Source organism: Diceros bicornis, chromosome 8 (assembly GCF_020826845.1).
Source record: "Diceros bicornis minor isolate mBicDic1 chromosome 8, mDicBic1.mat.cur, whole genome shotgun sequence".
NCBI lineage: Eukaryota > Metazoa > Chordata > Mammalia > Perissodactyla > Rhinocerotidae > Diceros > Diceros bicornis.
This window is the reverse complement of record NC_080747.1, coordinates 18237392-18264517: the sequence shown is the minus strand read 5'-3', so window position 1 is coordinate 18264517 and position 27126 is coordinate 18237392. Positions and strand designations below refer to the sequence as shown.

The window sequence follows — 27126 nt, the reverse complement described above, 5'->3', positions numbered from 1 at the left end:
CTGATAGAACTACAAAAACTAAGCAAATCCACAATTATATTTGGATATTTCAATTAAAAAGACTGATAAGACTATAGAAAAATGGACAAAAGAGGTGAACAGTTCCTTCACAGAGGGAGAAACACATGGCTAGTAAAGACTTTAAAAAATGAAAGAGATCATTAAAAATCTGGGAAATGCAAATGGAAACCACAATGAGATACCATTCTACACCCACACAGTTGACACAAATTTAAAAGTTGGGCAATAACAAGCATTAGAGAGACTGTTGCATAGCAGGAATGTTTATACACTGCTGGTAGGAGAACAATATGGAAATACGTGGTAAAGTTGAGGAAACATGTATACCAAAACCCCATAATTTACATACCAGCATATACCCCATTTATACAAACATAGACCAGGAGACATATAGAGCCATGATTGCAGCAACAACAACAACAACCAAAAAAAAACCACACTGGAAACAGCCCAAATTTCCTTTGTCAGGACAATGAATCAATGAATAAATAAATAAACTATAGAATAGTAATACAATGAAAGACTACACAGGAATAAGAATGAATGAACTACAGCTATATAGATCAACATACATAAATCTCTCAAATATAATATTGAGAAGGAAAAAGCATATTCCAAAAATACACACAACATATTTCCATTTATATACAGTCTGCCCTCCACATCCACGGATTCTGCTTCCTTGGATTCAACCAACTGCGATGGAAAGGCTTACATGATTATGTCTGCACTGAACATGTACAGAGTTTTTTTTCTTGTCATTATTCCCTAAATAATATAGTGTAACAACTATTTACATAGAATTTACATTGTATTAAGTATTATAAGTAATCTAGAGATGATTTAAAGTATACGGGAGGATATGCATAGGTTATATGCAAATACTACACGATTTTATATGAGGGACTTTAGCATCCGTGGATTTTGCTACCTGCAGGAGTCCTGGAACCAATTCCTTGAGGATGCCAAGGGATGACCATAAAGTCCAAAGCATATAAAACTAAGTAATAAATTGTTTAGTTATACATCCTCTTGTGCTAAAACCATAAAGAAAAGAAAGGAATTAATAAATGCAAAATTCATTTTAGTGGATACCTCTGGGCAGACGGATGAGGAGACAATATTGGAGAGGGGTCCTAGAAATACGATAAGTATGTGGATATCATTTTTATTTCTTTATACTATACACATAAATTATAAATATTATTTTATCTATTGTTTATCCAACAAACCAATTTTATAATACATTTCATTGTTCATAGTAAAGCCCATTTATTGCATGCTAGCTCTCTGTCAGTCCTATACCAACAACTTACATCGACCATCTCCTTCTTTCCCTCACATAACCCTTAGAAGATGTTGTTTGTTGTTAGTGCTATCAAGTCAATTCTGGCTCGTAGCAACCCCGGGTACAGCAGAACAGAACACTGCCTGGTCTTTATGCACCATCCTCTCACCTTCCGGTGCTATATCAGATCATGTCCCACTGCAATTCAGAGTTTTCATGACTAATTATTTCAGAAATGAGTGGTCATGTTTTTCTTCCTAGCCTGTCTTAGTCTGGAAGCTCTGTTGAAACTTGTCCACCATGAGCGACCCTGCTGATATTGGAAATATTGGTGGAATAGCTTTCAGCATCACAGCAACACACAACCACCACAGTATGACAACCATCAGATGAGTAGTGCAGTTTCCTGACTGGGGAACGAACCTGGGCCATGGCATTAAGAGCACCAAATGTTAACCACTAGACCACCGTTAGAAGATGTATTATTAATTATTAATGATAAGAACAAAAGGATAAAGATTGAGTAACTTTCCTAAGATCACATAGCTAATAACTGTGAATATCAAAACATGATACACCAATCCTACCCTTATGGACATCAACAGATTAAACTCCTTTAAGTTTATTACTTACAACTTAGGTGAGTCTTGGACAAAATGAAATCTTTCTTTATGAATTAATGTTTCATTCATAATTATTGCATATCCACTTTCCTTTGAGAATCTCAGAATCTAGTTGATATCAAACAAATTCTTAGACTACATTAAGGTCAGAGTTGTATTAAGATCATGTAAAAACCCTACAGGAGGATCAAGAAGCAAGCACTCAAGAGTCACTTCTGTTATTGGGAGTCAGATAGACTTGCTCAAGAGAAAAAACATTTAAGGCAGGTGTTGAAAGATGAGTAAGAGTCTTACAGTGGATCCAACGAGGGGAAAGCAAATGCATAATTCAGCGGCAATGCTGAGAGTGAATTGGAGAAAGAAGGCACTAAAGGCCCAAAGACCCGTTAGAAGGTTATTGCAATATTTTTGGCAAGAAATGATAAGCTCTTGTATTTTATTTTTTAGTAATTTTGAAGAAAATAACATTGTCTCTGAAATTCCCACCATATTATGACATAGAAGAGACTGCTACAAAAATGTAGAGTATTGATATTACCTACAAACCTAAATGTCAAAGACGTCCAAGGCTGCAAAGTATTATGGAAAGAGCACAGGCTCTAGAACCAGGCAAAGATAAGTTTAAGTCCTGTCTCTACCCCTGACTTGACTTCTCTGTATGTAAAGTGGGTGGATAATAGCTACTGCATGAGGTTCTAGTAAAAATCAATGGAGCCAAAGCAAAAGTGCCTAGCAGGGTACATGGCAGAGAGGATATGTTCAACAAGCGTTAGTTTCCTCCTATTCTAGACTCAATGCAGTGAATATTAACTACATTTAACTACATCTGCACAAAACATAACCAGCTGCGTTATTTTTTCTTCTCTCTGTGGCCTGTTCTCCATGTGCGCATGTAGGAATCGCTCTGACTAAAAATATCTGCAAACTTGCCTGTGATTAAGAATCAAGAGTCTGGGCTGGCATGACTTGGTCTGTGGGGCCCCCAGCTTCCTGAGTGAGAAGGCATCTTTACAATTGGTGTCATGTCACCTTCACTTTTGCCATGACAGTGCCTTTGAGAGGAAATAGACCTATATAGACCTCCGTCCTCTGTACAAAGGAAATCACGTCAAGTAAAAAATAAATAAATAAGTGTGCAAGTGTGTGTGTGTGTGTGTGTATACTCTTCCTTCAAACCCTAGATGATATGACCACATCACCTCTTTTCAGAAACATTCTCTAACTCCCACCATAATCACACCCTCCTCAGTGCACACACTGTACTATTAACACATGTGTTGAGTGATCTTTAAAAATATCTTTTGCCTCCTTTACACTTTGAGTTCTCTCAAGGCAGGATCCAGTTTTCACTCGCTTATCTGTGTCTCTCCAGTAGCAAGAATGGTGTATGGAAATAGTAAGAGTTGAGTAAAATGCTTTTGGTGTGGTGTGCTTAGCATGAAATAGAAATATTGATGTTTGCTATCACATTGCTTCACAGAGATATGCAGAAGTTATCTTCATGTTTGTAAGTTATTGCAAATTCTTTATTTGAAAGATGAAATGTGGCTAAAACTCCAAGTAGTTGCCATTTATAAGTTATGACCTGGTGTGCTTTCAGACAAAAATATTTGTTCATTTTTACGACTAACATTCAAGTGTATTACACATAATTACTCTATGTGAAACGTTGAGGTTGTGGCAAGCAAATGTTTCCTGATCTAGAATCAGTACACTGTGCCCAGAGATAATTCGGAAGGGACAAGTATGCCCAAAGTAACAAGAAAACGACCATACTGCATGGAAACGCATTTCACTATCATGTCACAGGAGAATGGAGGGTTCCAGAAGATATGTCTCCAAGAAAAAAAAAGAGAAACTGGTAAAGCATCTGATACGTTTGAACGTGTCAAGAAGCAATTTACATTTCTGGCAGACAATGTGGGGATGAATTAGTGAAAGAATCATAGAATAGGAACAACAACAAAAAAGACAATTATTAACTCTCAGGCAAAAAAAAAAAACTGTACAAGAAAAGAAATTCAATCATAGGACGTTAGATGACTCAGTTGTGCACAATATTTACATAAAACAGTGATCTAAAAACTGAATGGTGATTTAACAGAAGGTGTTAAATAACCAAATAGGAAAAAAGGAAAAGAGAAAGTTTGCTTTGTGAGTATGATGCTATAAGCAGGCTTAAAAAAATTCTCATCTTACATAACAGAAAGTCAATATGTTATATTTTCAACTAGAACATCAAATAGCTGTATATGCATGCTGTTTAGAAACAGAGAAGTAAATAAAAGAAAAAGATAGTGAAAAGACTCAAAAGTATTGGCTTGGGGAAAATAAATCAGTAGATAGGAGTGACATAAAAGATCTTTCTTTATTGTTGGGTGTCATAACTCTCACAGTACTATTTGAATTTTAAACTACGAACACATTATCAAAAAAATTTTTTTATTAAGTTAGAAAAATAAAGATAACCACAAGAGAAGAGAAATTGTAGACCTAGTCCCCAACTAGTGAGCAGTGGTTCACAGTTAGCAGTGGTGTGACACCCGAAGGAGGCCTGTGGAAATGGGCAGGTGTGCTTTTGAATGTCCCAGTGACTGAGGTGCTGCTACTAGTTAGTGGCAGGGCAATAATGAGGTCCTGCCAAGAGCAGCCACACACAACCAAGAAATGGCCAGATCAAATGCCAACAACAGCTCCACTAGGAAACCCGACACTCGATGGGAAAAACAGTAAAGAAAAATATAATGGGGGGAGGCAGATAGAAGAGAGGGGAGAAAAAGCAAAAGGAAACTGTTATATTAGAAAATATAAAATAATAATATGGCAGAAAAAAGTTGAAACATTGGTAATCATAAAAATCATAAATCCATTAAATACTCCTGTTTGAATAAAAGTAAAGGTTAGGAGGAAAAAATATTTACCATGTAAGTCCTGATAAAAATAAAAGAAATTTAGCAATATTAATATTATATAAAAATGAACACAAGGAAAAAGGATTAAATGGGAAAAAGAGTAATATTCTCATATTAATAAAAGTTACAGTTCACCAAAACTATATAGTAACCATGATCTTTTGTGCATTTAGCATTGGAGTTTTAAAATATACAAAAACTTGCCATAAGAAGAAAAAAGTTGCCATAAATGCAGAGATATACTGAAAACTCCACTAACACAGTGAAAGACTTTCTCAGAAATTAAGAGAGAATTTAATTAACATAGCTTATAAGCTTATTGTCTTATAGACAGATGTCTATGTATGACTTTATACATATAGGTATATAGGTATGTATATGTGTACATATATGTATATGTATACATACATATGTATGTATATATACATATGATACATACACACATGTAAAAGAGAGACAGAGTTGTTACTCAACAACAGAAAATTATTTTCAAACACCCTTGAAGTATTGGCAAATATTAGAATTCACACAGACTACATTCTCTGACAATTAAACAGAGAAGGGGAAAGGAAGGAAGGAAGGAAAGAAAGAAGGAAGGAAGGAAGATTAGCAATAAAAGAATAAGCCAATTTATCCACTTGGATTTTTTTTTTAATTCTAACTAAATCTTGTAGTAAACAGAAAATAAAAGCAGAATGACTTTTAAGGAAAAATATGTTATGACAATTATCTTAAGAAAAGGCAAAACTCTGAAAACAAACATCTTTAATGCAGCTAAACGCATTAAAACAGACTTTTCCTCAACAGCTGGAGGCTGAGGTACATGGCTGGGTTCCCACAGGACGGAGGAAGTGATGAGCCAGAGGAGACAGCTTCACCTCCATCTAGGATACTAGGATACACCCCAGCAACGGCGAGGTCTCTGAAGAAGCCGCAGACGTGTACATGAGAAAAAGAATCAGGTCTAAATATCTGCTCAAATCACAGGTTCTGAAACCACCTTGAGAACTTTCCTTTTATTACCTTGCCTTCAACCAGGTCAACCAGGTTCAACCAGGTGAGAAGCCTTGGTAGACAAGGGGAAATAAGAGAAGCGGGGGGAAAAAGATGATGACCATATCCCCTCCAAAAGAGCTAAGAAAGAGAATTAAACCTAAATCAGATTCAGAGTTTTAACCATTTCATAGATTAATTATTCTATATACCAAAATGAGACTGTGTTTTCCCACTGAAAGTGGCCATATGTATCAGCCAGGGTCCCAGCAGGAAACAGATGGCATTCAAACTGGATAATCGAGGAAAGTTTCATAACAGGACCATTTACAATGGCGTGAGCAGGGTTTGGGGAAAGCAACAAGGCATGGTGCAGTACCTGGGGGCCTGCAACAGCAGGAAGTTAATAGTACCCCAGAAGGGACTAGGGACAGAATCAGTTTCCAAAACCTGTAGCGAGTACTGGCCTGCAGAGGGCTGCTTGGCAGGAGAGAAGGCCTTTAGTAGAGAGATCCAGCCAACCCACCGCAATCCAGCAGGGAAAGAACCGGAAGAATAAATACTTTGGCTCCTCTCTCCTCCCACCTGGACTCTACTAACTCCTGCTAATGCTTCCCATTGATCAAGTCCAAACCGAAGCCAAAGGAATACGCCATCATATAGGTTGGCTGCCCAGGGGCAAGAGGAGGGGAAGGTGAGAGTGGATCTGGATGGGCAAAGAGAAAATATCCAGCACACAAGATCTCAGGCCACCAGAGAAACAGAGCCCACCTGTGTTGTCTGCTAAAGAGAAGGGAAGAGCTACCCCCACTAAGTGTGAAGGGACAGTGGGGAAAAAAACAAAGGTACTTTTATGAGTGTGCCCTGGGTGTCCTACTTGTGGACTGTACCGCTTGTGTCAGGTGTAACAGAATGTGATTATAATTTAACTCTATTTAGTATTTTGGAGAAGTGATAAATCTTTCTAGGAATAAATAGTGTGAGGAAATATTTCAGTCTTGGTTCAGGGACTCCACCTCCTGGACTTCAACCCTGCACTTGTCGTGTTATTGTTTTCTGATAACGTCTGTAGCCTCAAAGACTTCTCAGACTCCCTCTTTATTTACTGTAGTCCTGCTTAACATATGTGACTTTTTGTCTTAATTGCTTTTGCCTCTTCTATTCTATTGCAATTATTCTTTTATCTTTCAATTAAGTCTCTTTGCATTCAGCCATTTATGCATCAAATCACTCTACCTGGTGAAAGACACTTTTCTGTCTTTGAAGGGAAATCTCAACTCTTTTCATCTGTCAGAGCATTGCATTAAACTAAGCTGGCTTCAGCTTCTGGTTGCCACTATGCTAATCTGAGCCCCATTTGGAAGGATGGAACAGTACACTGGAAAAAGCATCTTGATAATAATAACAGCTATCATTTATTAAGCTCATACAATAGGGTAGGCAATTTGCCAAGCACTTTACATGTATAGGGAAGGAAAAAGGTTTTCTTTGCCCCTCTAAGGGTCCCTGGCTGAGTCTGAAAATTAAACTAAGACAGATTAACAGGAGAAAAGCATACAAATGTATTTAATATAAGTTTTAGATGATGTGGGAGCCTTCACAAGGAAATGACGACCCGAAGAAATGGTTAAACCTGAGTATTTTTTTTTAAACTTTATTTATTTATTTATTTTTACCCCCAAAGCCCCAGTAGATAGTTGTATGTCATAGTTGCACATCCTTCTATTTGCCGTATGTGGGACTCGGCCTCAGCGTGGCCAGAGAAGCGGTGAGTCGGTGTGCGCCCGGGATCCGAACCCCGGGCCGCCAGCAGCGGAGCGCACGCACTTAACAACTAAGCCACGGGGCCGGCCCAAACCTGAGTATTTTTGTGGTAGGTTTGATGAAGAGTGGACAGTCATGGAGGAATGTGATAGGTTAGAGTATGAGGCAAGTGCAGTAAATTGGAGGAAACTTAGCAAGGCCTGTTTATTCAGATTCTTCCCAGTGTCCTTCTGTCTTCAGAGATAAGGATGCTCCTTTCCTCTAAGTATAAGGAGGGCACCTCTCACATGAGGGTTTTATGACCAGTTTCTGGGGGGAAAGTCGGAGCAACCTTCCTGTTCCTGCCGTTTTTTCAAACTTCCATTTCCAAGGTGCCATATTTTGAGATAGTGTGTCCTGAACCCCATCACATGCTTTGCACCTTCTGATTCTACCCCCTTTAAACATGAGGAATCAGAGGTTTCCTTAGAGCTTAAGGATTTGGGAAGATTATAGAGCTGGTAACTAGTGAAACTAAAATTGTAAGCTGTAACTGAACAAAGTGTCAGGTGTAACTGAACAAAGACTGTGCTCTTGACTACATTCTATGGCCTTTCAATTCATATTTTCCACATATTAATTTATCTCAATGCCTTACTGTCACTGTGACCTTGGAGAACTCACTCCTCCTCTCTATGCCTTGGTTTCCTTATCTGCTAAATGGGAATGATAATAACACCCAGGTCTCCCTATTTGGCAGAGTGGTTGAGAACATTCATTAGATGTCTTATTGAGTCTAAGCATTGAAAACTGACTTGCCGGAGGCAGTGTATAATTGTTGTTGTTCTTAACAAACAGCCTTTGTACCTATGACTCTAGGCTACCCTGGCTCCAGTAAGGAGAGATCTCAGAGTAACTAGCCTTTATAGGAGCCCACCTTGTCTTCCTGGCTTCCTCGAAGACTACAGTCCTGGTTTTCTTTTCTGACTGCCTTGCTGCATCAGGTCTCCAAGCCAGTGACCACCCAGACCTGTTGGGTGTGCCCAGAGAATCTGCCCACAGAGCTCTGCAGTTCTTCCCATGCCTGCATTTGCTCATCACTCTGGCCTCTTAGCACCTTGAGAAGAGCACTGGGGACAGGAGGAAATGGCTCCTGGACAAAATGCACTGTAAAAGCTGTCCCCTAGGAGCAAGCATTTTTCTCAGTGGCCTTCTTTCTTAAAAAAACAAAGTTCTCTTGTTGCGTAACTATGGGACAAGGGATCAAACATCAGTGCTTAAAATGCAAGAGGTGCCCTACATTCAAACCGCTGTGGCTTAGAAGAAACATCCTTTGCAACGGATAAATCCTTTAACTCTTTCCTCCCTCTGCTACATAAAAATTACAAAGAATGCTTCACTATTAATCTGTTACTTCCTAGTGACATCATGTAAGACATACCCCAAGAAATCTCGACTCCTGGGAGTTTGCCTGGCCTGATTCCAGAAGCAAATCAACCCAAGAATTTTATAAACACTAGTTTGATTTTCATTATTTTTTTATTAACCATGAATCACCAAGTTTCATTGTACAACACAACTAAGCAAAAAAATGGGCTCCCTCAATCTCTTCTATGAATTGGGCCAGGTAAATCGATTCTGTTTGTCAGTTAAATTCAAACATCTTATTTTAATTAATTCTATTTTGATACATGTTCTCTAGAATACTTATATAAACCTGGCATTCATGAAAATGGGCTAATGGCATCCTTTTATGACAAATAAAAATCACAGTCTTCAGAGTCAGCTGGATCTTTATTTTATTGTATCAACAAATATTTATGGATCATACAATGCTGCAGATATTGAGGCATGACTCTGGAGTTTGAATCCTACTTTCCATTTCCCAAGAGAAGTGAGAAGAGCTGGGAGTAGGTACAGTTGGAGAGCTTGACCTGTGGAGAGGGGGGTCATATCCAGATATTAGCACCTAAAGAATGCTAAGCCCACCAACTAATAGGGCAAGGATCCCTGACAACCTCTCTAAGCAGGAATATGGGTTTATTTTTTTTTTCTGTAATTAAAAAAAACTTCTAGAACTCTCACACACTAATTCACCCTGGACAACTTAACTTCTTCAAGTCTGTGTCCTCATCTGTATAAAGGGAATAATTATATAGGAAGCATGCAAAATGTCTGGCATGGTGGCAAATAGCAGTTGTTAAAAAAGGGCACCTATTATTGTTATTGCTATTATTCCTGTCATCCCCATGATAGCAAGCTTTTTCTATATGTGATTTTTATGTTTCCAAATACCTCATTAGACTTGCTAAGGTATATTTAGATTCACGCGATATATCCAAACACATTTAATGACAGGCTATGTCATAAAGCAGCTCTGCTATAGTTGCTTTTTTAGAAAAATGCTGTTCAAAATCAATGTCTCATAGACATTAAGAGCCCAAGTTGAGGTATTATTGAGTCATAGTCCATTGCCTGAGGAGAGCAGAACCATCCATCCCCCACAGACAGGTCTACACTTGGTACCTTTGGGTCTTACTAAATCTGTATGTCATCTAAGTTTTGTTATACTTGAAATGGTTAATCAGAAGAGGTAGGGGAATCTGAAATGTCACAGCAAGTTCCTCTTGGCCCATTGTCACATTTCATGAATTCTTGTGCTGAACCCATTTGGATTAAGCAGTGACCCAATCCAAGCAAATTGCTTTTGTGCCTCTTATCTCCTGTCACCTATTTATGTCCCAATACATCTGCATTGCGTGGCTCAGTAAGATCCATTAAGTCCTTGGGCAGTGTTTACGCCTAATTTTTTTTTATTATTATTTTTTTAAGGCTCAGATTTCTCACAATAAACTGACAGAAAACTATTGTGCAGATAGTGAGTAAAACACTTTTTAAAAGAAAGGATAAAAAGAAGCATAAGATACGCAATTTGGGTCTGGGAATTCTCAGAGCCACCCTGTGGGTGAGACACAATCATTTCTTGTAGGTTTTAGGTAAAGATATAATTTACCTTTATTTGCAGACACAAAACTCTAAGAAAACATTACTTGCTGTCAATGCCTCTGGCTTTAAAAATATTTATGAGTTTGAAATAGTTACCTGGAGGCAGACATTTCATTTCAATGTCATAGGTCAGGCACATTGGCTAACACCCCAGATAATATTGATGTACCTTCAAAATTTAAAATAATGTTTATACCATTTATTTATCCATTCGTATATAGAGCGCCCATCCTGAAGTATCTGGGACACTGAACGAGGTTTACATAAATCTGACTGTTTTTTCCTCTGGGCCATTTGGCTCAGTCTGGTAGACCATAAATATTCAATAATACTTTACAATGACAAAGCATCTTTTATGCAAACATCTCTAAGCACATTATTCACCAATATTACAATCTCCTTTTTAACCTACAGGTAAAGTCATAGAAACTAATTGACTTTCTTCAAGGTCCCACCACAAATTGTTTATTTTGTAGATTAGAGTCCAGGTGTCCTGAGCCTAGCAATAACTAAAGGGAGAAACAAACAAACAAACAGTTTTTAGGTGCTTAAGCTGATGACCTACACTAAATATTTCTAAATTGAATCTATTAGGCAAAACGTCCTCCTTAAAGATGTTAAATGTTGTGATGCATCCAACTGAATTTTATAACTTTTGTTCCAATTTGCCCAAGGCCAGTTACCATTTTCAGATCCCCCAGAATGACCTATTTTAATTGGATCCTGTTACAAACACTTAAACTTTCACTCTTGAATCAAATCAGATTTCTAAATAGAAACTAAAGTTGGAGTAGAAAAATAAAACTTTTTATGGAAAGGTCCAGTTGCAGTCATAGCACAGCTGTACCAAAATAGTCAAGCAAAGTGAAAAGCTGGGAATTACTGTAAGATTTGGGCAAGCCTCAAACAGTTCAGGTTACCCAAGCAAAAGGAAATATTTTAAATTCTTTACTTCACCTCTTCTCTCAAATGTTGAAGTAATGTAGGTTAAATATAGAAAATTAATGAAATACAAAAAAATGGGAAGATTTTTTAAATCACTCAGAACTGTGACGGCTGTAAGAACACACTTCGCAAACCCCCAACCTCAGGGAGTACAATTGACTAAGGGCCCTAGCTGCTGAGCCCTGAAATCCATCAGGTGGATTGATATGCTGGAGTTTGCACTGAGGCCACACTTCCCCGGGCTGATCTCAGCCAATGCTGAGTGTGGCAAGACTACTACGACAAGCCTGTACCTGGAAGATGTGGGACTCTTCTGACAGGCGACTTTGAATCAAAGACCTTGCTGAACTTTCCTTTGAACTGTACTGCAGTCTAAATGCTTCACTCAAACATCCTTTCTTCCTTCTCTCATCAGACCTGCATCCCAACCTCTCCTGGCTCCCGGTCCAGTTTCTCTCATGGACATCTCTCCTAATAAACTTCTTGCATGTTCAATACCATCTTGGCATCTGCTTCTTGTGTGGACCCAGACTAACAGACCGCCTGAAGGTGATGATGATGGTGATGGTGATAGGAGTGATGATTATGATGGTGGTGGTCATGATGGTAGAGAAGATAATGATGAGGTGGACTAACATTTATTGAGTTCTTTAAAAAATGCCAGGCCCTGTGCTAAGAGATTGCCTAAATTATTTCATGTACTACTTCCAATAACCTCCAAAAGGTATATATTACTCACCTGAAGGAAGTAAGACTTAAAGAGGTTAAGTAATGAAAACAAGACCACATTGCTTGTGAAAATCAAATTTGAACTCTTGTTTTTCCCAAGCCAGTAAGCAAAAACCACTGGTGCCAGTAACTACTACATTATATTACTTCTCTGTATTAATATTTTCCAGCATAATCTTCCAGTAGTTTTTCTGGATAGTTATTACATAGTTATAATTACACTCAAAATGATAAATGTAATAAGCTAAGCCTTTTTTATAAGAAATTGAGTTTTTACTTGAACTTTTTGATTCCTTTAAAATTTGCAATTATCTACTTCACTTTGGCTGTACGGACCTGATCTCATCATTCAAATACAGATAGTTTACTTATTCAAATATTTTCCATATTTGTATCACATATATGAAGAGCCACTATATCAACTCTGTGTAGTCAGGGGAATTTTTCCAAGACATAAAAACAAACAAAGGTTGAGCAAATGAGCCAAGGCCAAGTAACTTAGATAATCAGGAGCATTAAAACATCCAAATAACAATACCCAGTCTCCAATTTTAGAATTTAGTGACACTATTAAATAGACCACTTAATAACAGACTAATAGGTTTTTCTAAACAAAACAGTTGGTGCAATGAAATGCACTTAAAAAGATTTATATCTCATAAACATCTTTCTAAGAAAGAACACCAACTTGGAACTTGTAGCAGCTTGCTAATTCAAGAACAGAACTTTATGATGGCAGCAAATGCCATTTAGAATTATTTGAGGTTCCTTTGACTCATAAACTAATTGACTTTCCTCAAGGTCCCCCAGGAATCACTGAGTCAGTCTTCAGTCTTGGCAGATTTCTGCTGATGTCTCAAAACAACTCCCTGAATACAGTTTTCTGGACTTTTCATGTTAAAGACTGATTGTGGTAGCCACAAATAGTTTCTACTGTATGCCAGTTGGCAGTATACAGTGGTGTTCCATCAGCAACCCCTCAAAAGAGCCCTCTTAAATAAACATGCATTCTATAAGAAGAGCATGCTGGCCTTGCAAATACAACTTTAAGACAAGTTACCAAAACATTGCCTCCCAAACAAGTTGCCCTTCCCAAACTCCCTTTGGGCAGAAACTTACCGCTTCCTTCACTCTGACTCTTCAGCTTGTCCCATCGTTGAACTTCCACTCCTACTGGAATTTGCTTGGAGTCTGAGCGATAATTGCAGTGCAACATATATGACAACTGCCTCGATTTCGTAGAAATTGTAAAGACCCACTTTCTAACTTTCTCCAACCCAGCATAAACCTTTACTCTGACTTTTAAATGGGCAAGAAACTGAGTCCCCAAATGTTTGCTTAGCCTCCGAAAATCTACCACGTCTGCAACTCCTTCCCTGAATATGACAACTCGGAATGTTAACCTCCCCCTTGAAACCACACATCATCAGCACCACTCGATTTGGCTGTGAGTTCCACATTGCTTTGTGTTGCTTTGTTTCTTATGAGGCTTATCACATCACATTCGCCCTCTGTCACTACTGAGTTGTGCGACATTGTACACATTGTGTACACATTGTGTACATCGATGTTTTAAGAATCACGTTCCCTGGAGAGGAGTCAAGGGTTGCCATGTGGGGAAGAAGCAATAAAGAAGGGAATGTTGGATGGAGAGACACAAGTTCTCCCACCCTTCCCTTCAACCAGAGAAGCTCCATCTGTATCTATTTTATTAGAGTTCTGAGTCAGATTTTCCTTGAAAACCTAGTTCTGCTGCATTAAAAAATGTTTTAAAACCACTGGGATAGAAGGCTTCTAAAGTTCTCTCTAGTCATCCTAATATTCTGAAAGAATGTCAGTTCCATGTGGGCTCCTTCTGAGTCTTTTGAATTCTTCTACAGCACTGAATCTGGGCTTTGCAACCTTTGCTCCTCTTTTGGTTTCCTCTATAACCCTATTTCAAGCATTCTCTTCCGTTATGACTTCAAGTATCAGCTCTACACTGGTCACTACCAGCAAATCCACCTTGAAATGGAGACGTGAATTTCCAGTCACCACCCAAGCATTTCCATTTAAATACCCTAAGGGAATCTCAAACCCAAATTGAACCTATTATACTTCTACCACAAACTCCAAACCCACACCTTCTCTAGTGTATTTTATTTCTATTCATAGCATCATCAGCCAGCCAGTTACCTAAACAACAGTCTCGAGTCACCTCAGTCTTCCTCCTATTTATTTCAGGCCTTGCGTTGTATTCATGAACGTATCCTTTTGGTTCTCCCTCAAAGATGTCTCTTTATACTTTTTTCTCCAGTCTGTCCCTTGTCCCTTCCACACAAACTCAGGCCTTCATCATTATCTGCCCCATCTATTACAATAGCCTAACAATTGTTCCCTGTCTTCCGTGTCTCCTTCCCTCAGTTCATCCTCCACATTGCAGTCAAAACTCTTTCTAATATGCAAACTTGATGGCATGACTCCCTTTGCTTAAGAATATTTTATGGCAACCAAGAACCTATTGCATGTGATCCTATTACCAACTCCTTAGCCTGGTACTTTCTATACATCACAAAAGGGACCTATGCTACCTTTCTAGCTTCAGGTCCTGCCATTCACCCTAGCGAATGTAGTTTATGGCAGACTTTCTCCAAGCATGAGCCATTTACAACACAATCATTCAGAGCACCTATAAAAAATGTAAATTCCTGGGACCCATCTGAAAATACTGGTATTATATAGCCTGGTATGAGGCCCCAAAATCTACATTTTAACAAGAACTCCAGGTGATTCTAATACAATCTCGAATTCTAAACCATTACCTACTTCACTAGATGTGACTATACCATTCCCCAAATACAACGTAAGTATTCATACTTCTGTGCCTTGGCCCATAATGCTTCCTCTGCTGACATGCCCTTCCTGTCTCTTTCCCTGAAAACAAACAAAACAAACTTCTCCTTAAAAGCCCAAGTGAGATGCCCATGGAATCCCACCACTTTTTTCTTGTATCTCCACCCCTACCACCTGTGCTTCAATAGCGTTTTGTTTGTTCTACTGTTAGAGTTGTGACATCATATCCTAGTCATGTATATGCCTCTCTCTCTCCCTAGAATGTTGGATTTAAATGATCATTTTATTTATCTTTCATACCTCTCAGCTCTAGTGCCCACAGTAAACAGATGTCCAATTGGGATGAACTACATAGTAGTAATTCAAATAAATATTCATTAAATTTAACTTAATTATGAATTCATGCCAGGAACCCAGGTCTCCAAGTACAACATGGAGACAGACCTTTTCTGAATCTTCTTTCATAATTTCTCTCCAACCAAAAGAAAAGTCATCATCCAACAGCAAGCCAATCATATCATAGTTTTAGTACGGCTGTACCTGGTCTTTATTTGAGCCACAGAGAGTGTAGTAGGATGACCTTGGAAGATGTTTGGCCTAGTCGTATAATATCTATTCTGAGAACTCTTCAGTTCTCCCTTTATCAAATCAGTTGGGCAATAAGAATGTATTGTGTGCCTATATTTGCCAAATTCTGGGCACTACGAGGAACCAGAGGGTACACTAGCGTCCCATCGCCTCCGTCCCCGTATCTTGTTCCTCACACAAACATAATAGGCAATGGCCAAAGCCCCTTTGTATATTTCACCCTGTGAAAGAGCCTTAGTCTCCCACACTCTGTTACAGAGTGTCTAAGGTGCATCTCTAACCTGTGCCTGCAATTTAGACCTGGGTAATAATTTATAAGATATATGAAGTAATGGACCATCAAGAGAAAATGTTGCTCTTTCAAAGATCCCCAAGTATGCATCTCTATGATAGAATACAATGACTCCAAAGGAAGATTATTGTCTTTAGAGTAAATAACGCACTTTTTCTCCCAAGTCGCAAAGCCTGCATTTAAATGATTATTCATGGGTGTTGTGGGAGACTTTAAGCCTTAGCTTGGCAATTCCCAACATAAAAATGGGTAATGTTTCAAAAACCTTGTTTATGAGTCACCTGCCCAGAGACTCACCATTGCCTCTTACATTGTGTTCCAAACTCCCAGGCCAACCCCCAAAATCTATTTATCTCATTACACACCTGAAGGGTATTCAGGGACACTTACCCCTATTTACAACATTGTTCCTTTGAGAACATGTTCTCTAAATTCCCAGTCAGGTGACGTAAATATATTTCTCCCTGCATTCGGGGACACATGGGGAAAGATGAGAGGATGAAAATGAGAAGTGAATGAGATCGGATATTCCCAGGAATCAGAATCCTGTTAATCTTATACATACATTCCTAAAATGTCCTTCTCTACATGATTATTGCTTATTAGGGGCAAAGAATTATAGCCTCCACTATCAAGAGAGAGATTTTCAGAATTTGAAGTGACACCCAACCTTTCCTTGCTACCTGGTTGAAAAATAAACATGGTTATAAGAACATTTGACATTTAATCTGAAACTGTCCAACCTCTTGCTGTACTTTCAATTTTTCTCCTAACTCCTTTAAGTACATCTTGTAATTAGTATACATTTTAAATAGGTTTTAAATGGATGCACCGTAGGAAATATTTTCCTATTTTGAATCAACTTAAAACCAAGTAAATTTACAGTTTCATAATATAAAATAAGCCCTTTTAGATTAAAAAAAGCAGAAGAAAGCCCAGCTTGGTTTTTTTTCTGTTATTAAAATGTAAAGGATTTTTTAAATCTCATTTATTTTGTCAATTGGTTCTGCTTAACATTCTTCAGCCCAGTCCACTCTCAATTATCCATGCTAAGGAAGGGGGATCAGTGGCCTGGATAATCTAAAACAGCAGACAATTTTAAAAGCCCTTGTATTTGGCCTGGGCATACTTGACAATCAAACTCTGATTATCCACACTAATGAAAGGAAGAGCAGGCACCTTGAGAAAGATCCAAAGCCAATATAGATCTGCTCTGCTGGTTTAGGGCACCACAAGGCGGAGGCCCACAGAGCATAGTAGAAGGAAAACAACAAGGTCCCAGCTGCTGCCAATGGTGACCACCCACGCCATCCAAAATACCAACAGCCAGCTACAATATCAACATCTCTCATGTTACTAGTCATCTTTAGAAGCATGGAGTTATGTCCAACACCCCCACAGGAAAAGACACATTATTCATGTCGTTCCAAATAGTTAATGTAGAATAGATTGTTCATATGTGCTAGAAACTTCTTTTGGGGGTTCCTTTTGCCCCACCTTACCCGCAGCCCATTACTACCACTCCCAAGCTCACAGTAACACATTTGCAAGAGGAGCACAAAGGATGAAGATGAAAGAAGCAGTATGTTGGAGTAGGAAAAGATCCAGCCTGGAAGTCAGAAGGCCTGGCTCTTTGTCCCCTTTGGTCTCTGCTCATGCCAAGAGTCAGGTATGCGGCCAAGCAGAGGGAGCAGTGTGTGCGACAGTGCATGACGGTCACGGCACATTTAAAGAATTACACGTGTTTCTTTTCGGTCAAAGAATAAGATACGAATGACAAAGAAGCAAGAGACGAAACTGGGGATGTAGTTGGAGAAAATTACAGAGTTTTTTTAATGCTATGCCAGAAGTTCAGAAATTATTCTGCAGACAGTAAGAAGATAATAAAAAAAATTTTTATAATTGTGAAAATTTATTGAACACATACAGTTTGCCCAGTACTGTTCTAAGCATTTGCTGTTTGTAAACACATTTAATATTTACAATAACCCTGAGATAGGCACTCATACTGTTCCCATTTCACAAATGAGGAAACTGAGGCATGCAAAACTTAGATATCTCCCAAGATCACACAATTAGTAAGTGGTGAAGTAAGGGTTCAGACTTAGTCTGTCTGATTTCAGATCTCACGCTGTCTTTCAAGAAACGGAATGATGTGGTTAGAATTTTAAAAGACCATGCTAGAAGCAACATGCCAGAAAGATTGGAGGAGAATGCAGAAGAGGGAAGGAGACTTTAAGAAGACAAGAGCCGATGAGTTCCAGAACTAAAGAAAGGTAATGGTAATGGAGGAGAGGGAAGTAATCAAGAGGTTTAGAGGAGAGAGAATAAAAAATAATTGGTTAAATAAAGAAGAGAGTAAAAGGAATGGCCTAGCATGAGTCCCATATTTCTGGCTTGGGCACTGTGTGATAGCCTAATAATTTTAAAGGAATCGCTTAACCTTGTGCACCAGTAAACTTACCTGGAAAGCAACCCCTACCAGATGGGCAGAACCAGGAAGGAACAGCACAAGTAATGCTTTTTTCTTTTCCAGTAGGATGCCAGCACATATTCATCCCAATAAACAAATGTCCTAACTTAATTGATGAAAGTAGTCATGACCAAAAAATTCATGTACAAATATGTAGGACAATATATAGAACCTATACTCCAAACAGATTATTGAGATGCAGCAAATCTTTTCTTGTTTTCCAAGGTTAAATATATTGACTCACATTTAGCTTTCCATGGGCAAGTGTAGAAAGATAGATAAGGGAGAAAGGACACTGGAAGAGGAGAAAAGATGCAGACATGTTATAGCTTATCAAGATACTTGTAAGTGTCTTAAAGAAACCAAAACTACTTCCAGAACGTTCCTATTAGGGTGGGAAAAAAAAGTGTATGTGTGCGTGAAAGTTTGTCAACTTAGAGAAAAAGACTGGAAGTATGTACTCAAAATTTAAAAATACCTCTCTGGTTGATTTGTTCTTTAATTTTTTGCTTGTTTGTATGTTTTAAATGTTCTACAATTCTTGTATTACTTTTATAATACAAATAAAAAAAAATTTTAAACATATGTCATAAGCATCCATTCTGTATTCAGAACTACGCCAATACAAAAGAATACACAAGCAAGCAGACCCTAATTGATAAATAATCCACATATACCTATAGCGATGGTAACAGATACCTTTCAGCACTGCCCATGAAGACAACTAAAGTACTGGAAAATTTGGCACATGGAGAATCTGAGTGTTCAGAATGAAGGAAGGTAAGAAATGATGAAAAGTGGTCTTTCTTGGTCATAGCACCCCTCCTCCCCTATGCCTTTCCACACATCGTATGAATATTTCACTTTCTCTTGCTACGTTGCCCAAAATTCCATCAATTCCATATTATCTCATCCTCTTTCTAAAAAGCACAGGGCTAGAAAATTTCCAGACATTGGATGTGTTGTTGGTGACCAGAAGGATATAACAGAAGGATGAAGAAAAGGTGAGAATTTATTTGTTAAGTTTGAATAATACCACGTGGCTTATGAGGCACTTCCGTATATTAACGCATGTTAATAAAGACTTCCAGTTCAGGCTGGGAACAGAGTATCCATATTTAATTCCTCTCCTTCTCATATTGAAATTGAAATGACAGAAAATAAAAAAGGAATCCACAACAGAACTGAAAACAAAAAAAGTCCCAAAAGAATACTACATTTACTAAAGTATTTCTAGGCAACAGAAAGAAAAAAAGGACTGAATTGTCTGAGAAACTAAGGCAAAGAATTACAGCATAAACTCACACACTGACGATGGCTGGTAAGGATTAAGAGGGGCTCCCCTAGAGAATCTGTGGGTCAACCAATGCAGAGAGCAAAGCAGGCCTCAAAGCAATCATCACGACAATCAATTAAAGGACTATCTGTCGTACTGCTGGTCAGACTGGTTCCTCTCCCCCATAAACAGAGCACATAGTAGGGCTGCCATTACCCCATGCTGAAGTCCCAAGAAATGCTTAATAAAAGTGAGAGATGTGACTGGGAAGGATTCCTATCAAGGGTACTGCGACAGTCTAGGAAAGTAGAACCAACTCAAGAGATAAACAAGAACTTGACAGGCAGTGGGGAGAGGAAATATAAAAGTAGAAAACAAAACCATTCTTCTTTGAATTCCTCATTATCTGGCAGTTATTGAGGTCTAAATCTTGGTTCCCTCCTCTCACACACACAGTCCTTTATGAGAAGACTGACTGCTGGCAAGTCCTACCCACTTACACAGAACCCTGCTTCTTATAGAGTCAGCTCTGTTTCAGTTAAACAGAACTACCTAACTTCAAAGGAAGCCTAACTCAGTTACTGATCTCAATCAACAAATCCTTTCATTCATAAACATGAGCAGGCACTCAAGGATTGCTAGACATTTGACAAAAACAAATAGCATGAAAGATAAGAACTCAAATATAACAAATAACCCAAAGATCTTAAAGTGATACCAAAACAAAAAACAACAAAGAACAAAAAAGAAAGAAAAGTTAATTTTCTAAACTACCATTCTTAAAAAGATTTGAGGGTGACAACATCCAGAAAACAAAACACGGCTTCCTGAAAATGAAGCAATCAACGAATAAGAATGAGTTTGAAAACCTAAAAATAAGAGTGCCACAGTTAAATATTCAATAGAGAGATTGAAAAATAGAATGAACGAAGCTGAAGTCCACATTAGTAATCTGGAAGAAAAAGTTGAGGAAATCAAATTCCAAAGTACGAAATGTAGGAAAAAGTTCTCAAATATTCAGAAGTGAAATTTCAAAAAAGAGATCAGCATTAGGAATTTTGCAGATGAGAAATCTGAGGCTTGGAGAAGTTAATTGATTTAACTCTTCAGTAATCCACAAATAGAGTCGGATATACTCCAGACGCAAGCCCAAGGCTGAAATTCAATCAGCACGTATAAGTGCCGCCCCAGTGGTTGTTTACACAGGGTACCAACTCTGATTGGTTAATGTGGGTGCCAGCCTGGTCAATATCAGTTGTTTACTCTTAACGGTCAATGAAGATGCTAGTCTGTCCCATACTGGTTGTTTACGGCTGGCATCCACTCTCATTAGTCAAGGCAGGTATCAGTCTAGTCTACACTCACCGTTTACAGTTTGCATTTGATTGGTCAACGTGGATAGTGTATCAGTTGATGAATATTTGAATGTCTTCCCTGCCTAAGCCCATACTCTTTTGATGACTCCTACATCATTTCATGGTCCAGGCAAAAAAGGGGGCAATTATGGAGATTTGTGGATCTCAAATTCGAAACTAGGGGAAACAAATAAGGGTGGTTTCTGGCCTATCAACTTTTAAGCTATGAGAAATTTCATGGATAAATGCTTACCTCTCTTCTTCCTTTTTTCCTTACACACCAAGAAATAAATGACTTTGCCTTCAGTCTGTTCCCCCTCCTCTCTTAGGTGGTCCAGACAGAGGGCAGATCTATCTGATGAGCTTTGTTCTAGAAGAATACCAAGGGCAGCCAAGAAATCAAGTCCCAAACTGGGATGCTTGATCCAAAGGGTTTAGCAGAAAATAGGAACCAAGATACACAGCCAAAATTGAGTGGAGAAAGCAAACAGGAAGTGGTCTAAAGAAATATGGGGCCCGTGGTGACATCTACAGCAGGTAGATGAAATGTGCCATGAGCCCAGGTTTCTGAGGGCCGGTTGAGTTTTTAAAAGATACCAGAGAAGAAACAGCCTGGATAGAATCACCACAAACTGGACCTAAAACCTAAACAAGTAAAGCAGTTGTCCTGTTTATTCTCCCTTGTTAGTGCAAAAATAACTTGACATTTCTTAACTATAGGATTCATCTTTGATGCACCAAGGCAAACAAATGGCCCAAGTTTGAGGCCAGCCCCAATTTCTGCCAACTAAGGTCAAAGTCAAAGTTAAATCAAAGTCCAAACTTTATATTGGTATGCAGTGCAGCATCCAGGGTTGATAATGGCATTCATAAAACTGAGGCCTTTGCCTCCATAAGAACCACAAACTCAGATCCCACCAGGAAGCGTTCACAGAGTAGTTTAGACTTTGCTTAGGATTTGCGGGATTTTGCAGAGTGTGTTCACCACTTAAGAGCCTCCCCTGAAATCACTGGGAGTTATAAGCTCATAAGAGCTGTAGAATTGGGTCCTAAATGTCATTTTCATAGCTCCTCTGTGGCCTACTGAGGAAGTAAGCAAAATATCCCTGAGCTACCAACTGTTTTGTGCCTCACATTCCCTCCAGCCAAAAACAGAGGCAAAGTCAGCTTCACAAAGGGTTAAAAATCATGGGACTTTTTCTGTACTTTAAAATATTGCATGAGACTCACTTCTGTACAAAGGATGATTATCTGCATCTCCTTCCCTCCCTCTTCATCTAACAAATACATTTTTACAGGTTTTACAATGTTCTTTACAACTCACCTAAAACACATAATTTTCCTCCTGTTTATACCACTTGGTTATTATTTATTTACTAGATTTATATTGTGCTTTCCTCCAAAAGGCTCAAGGCACCACACAGCCAACTCATATAATAAAAATTCCATTAAACTCTTCTTGAAAACCATAACCAAGGAAGTAGCCAGAGTGGAGGCAGAAGGGGTGTGGACAAGAATGGGAAGAGGAAGAACCACGGGTCTGGTGACACGTGCAACAAAGTAGTCAATGTGTTAGGAGGCCCAGTGATCGGAAGGCCCTGTCCTGCCCACTTCAGTCAGTCCCACCTGCAAAGACTCTGACAGTGCCTTCTATTCCAAGTAACAGAGCCAAAATATCTCCCTTTCTGTGTGGGGGTGAGGCATGAGTATATAGATGGGTGGGGAGGTAGCCGAGATTTCCAGTTATCTCTCAGGGCTCCCGAGAGAGTATCTGAAAACAAAGACAGCTACACGGACAACTATGCTTTAAAAATCAGTGGAAAGAGATACACGGTCCTGTTTTATAGCAAATTGGCGAAGTGTTAGATTTTTTTACAAATACAACTCATGCTCAGTTCTCAGTTCTGCTGAGTGTGACTTCCAACGGCTCTGTGGACTTCCAGAGGCCAGGGCGGCCCAAAAGTTCAAAGATTTTCAAAATCAAAAAATGACAGAGTGACCTCAGCCTTTAAATCCCAGGCCATATTGATTTGACAAAGCCACACGTTGACGTCCTGCATGTGTGATCTGTGCAACGGTGGAGGGGTAGTTAAACAGTAACTCTCCCAGCAGCGACTATAGAACCAGTCAAGAGTGAGTGAGGAGGGAGTATATTCTAATTTGCAGTCCAGAGAAGAAACGACAATTCCCAGTAAATGGAGCAGACAATGTAACTCCCCTGTCAGTACAGAGTAGGAGAGAATCCAGCCAGGAGAAAGAACAACAACAATACTATTACTAATAATAAATAGTGTTGTTGTTATTGTTGTTGCTATTTAATGGGTACTACGTGCCACGCACTCTTGTGCTACAGTTAGATATGCTAACCTCTTTAATCCCCAGAACAAACCTACAGAGGGGGCATGACCATTTTCCCAATTTTACAAATAAGGGAACTGAGACTTAAGATATTTGCCCAAAGTCACTCGGCTAGTAAGTGCCTGAGCTGGGATTCAACCCCAGCACAAAAGGATAGTAAGAGCCCTCAGGTGGAAAACAAGCAAACGTAAAGTCATTCTGTGAGTGGACAAAGAGAGCAGACTGGTTGGATCAAGTTTCCCCCTGAAAGCTGTCGATAGAGAGTTAACAGCACAATAGTGGGTTTGAGGCCACAAATAAAGAACCTAAAATAAGGCAGCAGAAAGCCCAGTGCAGAAGCCTGGGACAAACTGCCTCCAGGACACAGAAGACGTGCAGCAACCCTGAGACCCTGCGAAGAGAGGAACTCAGAATGGACCCGTAAGGTTAACCCCCGGGCCCAAGCGAGCAGGACCTGGGAGCTGGTAACTGAAATCCACCATATTGTCTTGTGTAACTGATTGAGTATTTATGCCAAGTTAACTGTAGAGTCCTATAGTGAGTCATTCTCAGTAATCCTTTTGTGACCTCTCCTAAATATAATGCCTTGAGCACTTATGAAGCACCAAGCATTTAACATACATCACCTTATTTAAACATCACATGGGGCCGACTCCGTGGCATAGCAGTTAAGTGCACGCGCTCCGCTGCTGGCAGCCCGGGTTCGGATCCCGGGCGTGTACAGATGCACCGCTAGTCAAGTCACGTTGTGGTGGCATCCCATAAAAAGTAGAGGAAGATGGGCACGGATGTTAGCCCAGGGCCAATCTTCCCCAGCAAAAAGAAGAGGATTGGCATGGATGTCAGCTCAGGGCTGATCTTTCTCACAAAAAAATAAATAAATAAACATCACAGGAACACTATAAGGTCAATACCACAATTACTGGTACTAGTCACACAAATACTAGTCACACAAAGCTAGTAAAGTGAGATGGACCCCAAGTTTGGGAGTCTGGCTCCGGAGTCCATCTTCCCAGTCACCATGCTATGCTGCTTCTAGAACCTGATTGTACTCGCTCCATTCCAGTGCTCTGCACCCCCTCTCTGATTTGTCTGACCTCTCTTCTGAGAGGGAAAGTAGCCAATGTCGCGTCTCTTGTTTTCAATCCTAGGGGGCCAGCCTCATCCATCACCCACCCTGACCAAGTGGAAATTATCTGGGAAAAGATGAAAGAAGATACTACAGAGAGAGAATCCCTGCTACCCTGGACATTCCCAGACATTCTTTTGAAAGAGTCTTCATGACAGAGCATATATGTATAATAATATACATCATCCCCCTAGGAGATGTCTTCTACATGGCAGTTGTTGCAATTACTGTAGCAGAGATTCCTCATTCTCATTTCTGGACGACTTGGAAATGGCAATCGAAACTGGAAATCATAAGTAACATGGATTGTGCCAGGATCAACCTGCACTCTATCTAGAAAAATCTTCCCCATCTTCAAATGGCTCTCTCCTTTACATCTTTTAAGTGTTTAATCAAATAATTCAAAGATCCTCCTTGACCATCCAACCTAAAGTAGCCACTTCCACATAACCCTTTACCAAAACATCCTGTTACCACCAAGCAGTTACTATAAGCAATAATTATTTCATTTATTAATTTACTTATTTTTGTTAGTGTATTTGTTTTCTAGGGCTGCTGTAACTCAATACCACAAACTGAGTGGCTTAAACAATAGAAATTTATTGTCTCATTGCCTTAGAGGCTGAAAGTCCAAAATCAAGGTGTCAGCCAGGCCATGCTCCCTCCGAGGCTCCACATGGAATCCTTCCTTGCCTCTTCCTAGCTTCTGGTGGTGGCCATCAGTCCTTGGCATTCTTTGGCCCACAGCTGCATCACTCCATCTCTGCCTCTGTTATCACGTGCTCTTCTCCCTGTGGTCTCTGTCTGTGTCCAAATTTCCCTTTCTTCTAAGGACATCAGTCCTTTGAGGGCCTACTCTTCTCCAGTATGACCTCATCTTAACTCAGTTAATTACATCTTCAAATGGCTAGGTCTGGCCCCCAGACTGTGAGAGAATAAATTTCTCTGTTTGAAGCCTCCCAGTATACGGTAATTTGCAACAGCAGCTCAGGGAAACTACTACAAGAAGCTCACTTAGCTTTGTTTAACCCAGGGTTTCCCACACTTATTTAACCAAATAAATTTTTATTTCATGATAGTATTAACAATCCCTAATTCCTTAGGGGGAACAATGTAAATATTTTCGAAAAGCTAATCTAATCTTCCTATCTTACAGATGAAGAAAGTGAGCCTCAGGGGGATAACAGACTCACATGCTCACCCATGGTAGAATGGAGACTAAACTCAGACCTCCAGCTCCATTCTCGGTTCATTTACCATCTAACAATTGCTTCCTTTGGCTTCTCAGCTGCCCAGGGAATGGGGTGGCAAGCTAGATAGGATCTGCTTTGTGCAAACAGAATGAAACAGGGCCCCTCTCCCAACTAATGAAGGTCCTTCAAGGAAGTCTCCTTGGACTCATTGGAGGAATTTACCCAATATTTTTCTAGCCAATAGGAGAAAGTGTCTTTTTTAGGGAGGTTGGGGCAAATGTGTTCAAGAAACTAATGATGAAAGTAGCTGGTCCAATGCAAACTGATGTCCCAGATAAGCTTGGACTGATGGAAAATACACTGCAGCTTGGTCCTCAGCCTGTCACTGACACTGCCTTTGTGCCTAAGGAAAGGGACATCAGAATGTGAGCCTCTTCTGTGTAAAAAGTGACACAGTTTCATTGGTACAGTTACAGACTCTCCAATCCTTTTCCTTCTTTTTCTTTTTGCCCCCTCACCTCCACCCTCTTCCCCAGGCATACAGAACCCACCAGAAGTAATCCAGCCCAGCCTTAGCAAAGGGAGGGAACTTCTCCTACCTTCCACTTGGTAAGCTGAGCTGGCTGCCCCCCAGCCAAATCCTGCAGGGAAAGCCATGCTTTCAGAAGACAGCCACCTGGAACACACAGTCAACGGGAGCGCTGTGCCCTTGAGTCAGAGGACCTGGCAAATTTACAAACAGTAAATGAACTCTCACCCCTGACCAGAGTCTCAGGTTGCAGATGTGTATGCAAACAAGCAGGGAGCCTGGTTCAAGGATTCCACTTAACTGGCCAGCCATGACCTTGACGCGAATCCAAGCGAGCATTTGTACTTTTGATACCGGCCCTGACATCAGTTCCCCTACGTTAAACCCAGAATATATGGGGTTAAAACCAAAAGCACTTATCCACTTTCCCTGCTTCTCTAAGTTACATTCATATGTAACTATTGGGTTTTCTTGTATCCCTGAACTTCACAAGGCAGATAGATGTTACTAATTGTTAAAAGCCCAGGTGGGTTCAAGCTGGGCTCACACTGATGTTTTGGCTAATTACCAGTTCTTGAGGTTTGTTACAGAGAAACTGATATCAAGAAGCTAAACCTTCTCAGACGTCAACTCCTTGGCTTGCTGGTGCCAGAATCCACCATCCACCACGGAGAGGGAGACAGTTGAAGGACACCCACCTGCAATTCCCTTATCTCGCCATCCTCCTCCCTACAAGCAGCCTCACAGGGCCAAAGGCAGGCTGGTGGGAAAGTGCCGACCAGCAAGGCCACAGGCTCCCCCTCCCTACCAGCAGCCACATACCTCACAACCTTTAAAACCC

General features: G+C 39.7%; 1 protein-coding gene across 1 annotated transcript in view; it reads right to left on the bottom strand.

Moving 5' to 3' along the window:
• Window positions 1-26413, bottom strand: part of LOC131409298 (cytosolic beta-glucosidase) — a 104518-nt gene extending 78105 nt beyond the window's left edge. The window contains exon 1 of the mRNA XM_058546377.1: window positions 26356-26413. Within this exon, the coding sequence (XP_058402360.1) occupies window positions 26356-26413 (58 nt within the window). The remainder of the gene's footprint in view (window positions 1-26355) is intronic.
• Window positions 26414-27126: the final 713 nt, after the last annotated feature.